General features: G+C 59.5%; 1 protein-coding gene across 1 annotated transcript in view; it reads right to left on the minus strand.

Moving 5' to 3' along the window:
• The window catches only part of LOC119585541, a 4,201-nt gene extending 3,027 nt beyond the window's left edge, over positions 1–1,174 (minus strand). The window contains exon 1 of the mRNA XM_037934166.1: positions 62–1,174. Coding sequence (XP_037790094.1) covers positions 62–1,174 — 1,113 coding nt within the window. The remainder of the gene's footprint in view (positions 1–61) is intronic.
• Between the last annotated feature and the right edge of the window lie 375 nt (positions 1,175–1,549).

A 1,549-nucleotide genomic window follows, 5' to 3' on the forward strand; every position in this document is an offset into this window, starting at 1 on the left:
TCATAACGTTATTTCAGGATTCTTTCCTCCCTAACCTCTAGGCTCATCCGCCTTGACCCACCCTGAAGTTGACGCCATCTGGGCCGCAGCACAGGAGGACCAGGAAGCAGGTCTGGTGGAGGATCCTGGCGCAGACCCCCAGGGATCCTCCGGCGGTGAGCACCATGAAGATGGACACGGTGACGGTGATCACGGACTGCAGCTGCACCAGGAGCGCCGCCAGCGAGAAGTACTTGTTGAAACGCCGCTGATACTCGTGCAGGTTCTCGACGATGTCCTCGGCGAGGCGCAGGTCCTCGTGCGTCACGGGCGTGACCGTCACCTCGCCCTTCCCCTTCGTGGCCAGAAGTCGCACGAACGCGGCCTCAGCCTCGCCCGCCGGCGACGGCATGAACACGGGCGCCACCGTGGGATCCTCGACGCGCCCGCTCCTGGTCTGCGGCAGACGGGTCTTGGGCTCGTGCAGCAGGTGCTCGTAGCCCGAGGCCATCATCCTCGACAGCGCGTAGTAGAGGAACATGGTCCCGGCCATGACGGCGTTGAGCATCACCAGCAGCAGGAAGTAGCCGAGGCTCAGGTACATGATCATGAAGGTGATCTCCTTGTGCAGAATGAGGTTGACGATGTGGTGCGTGCACTCGTAGCAGTCAACGGCAAAGGTGGCCTCACACACCAGCAGCGTGATCATGAACAGGGCGTCCCTGTGGGGCTTCCAGGGATGCTCGCGCGCGTGGGACACGATGGCGTGCAGCTTGGACGACAGGACGAACAGGCTGGGGTTGTTGAAGGCCAAGTTGGCGAGCAGCCCGAAGGACGACACGGCCACGACGACCATGCTGATGGTCTGGGCGACGTCCGTGGTGGTCGTGGCTCTGTTCTTGCTCTGCAGGACTTTCAGAACGGTGAATGCCCCCGTGTGCGCGGCCATCAGGAACGTAAACAGCCAAGAGCACACCGCCAGAGATAACTTTTTCTCGAACAAGTACGGAAGGCCGTTCAGGATTCCAGCTTGAGGCTTTATCTTGCCCAAAGCCCTTTCGAAGCCTCTGCTGGGGCGCTCGACGTCCTTCCAGGAGTAGGGGAAGCCCCCGAGAGCCCTGATGATCTTCAGGCAGGCGCCCAGAATGCGATAGCCGGACCGACTCACCAGCACACTCAGCGTGACGAGCACCATCCTGAAGGAGCTGACAGACGGAGCTCGAGCTGCGGTCCGGTCCCGCGCGCGGCCGCCGGAGTCCTGGCTCGGCGCAGACGAAGGCGCCCTGCGGAGCCGCCCGGCGGAGGCTACGTATCGAACCGTTTCTTTATTAATGAAAGGGACATTGCCAGCTTCCAATGTGACTTATTGTTGCATCGCGTGACCTCGCGCGGTTTCTGGCCTCACTAAAAGGGTACTTGTCGCAGTTGTTTGCTACGCTGAAGGTGCGCTTGCTGCTCAGTAAACACGTCCGTGAATAACGCGTATTTGGAAAAGCTAAAGGGAAGAAAGATGAAGATGAATCCTGAATCTGATCAAAGATTAGAGGTTGATAAAATACATTCAAGTGCA

This window comes from Penaeus monodon, chromosome 20, assembly GCF_015228065.2.
Source record: "Penaeus monodon isolate SGIC_2016 chromosome 20, NSTDA_Pmon_1, whole genome shotgun sequence".
NCBI lineage: Eukaryota > Metazoa > Arthropoda > Malacostraca > Decapoda > Penaeidae > Penaeus > Penaeus monodon.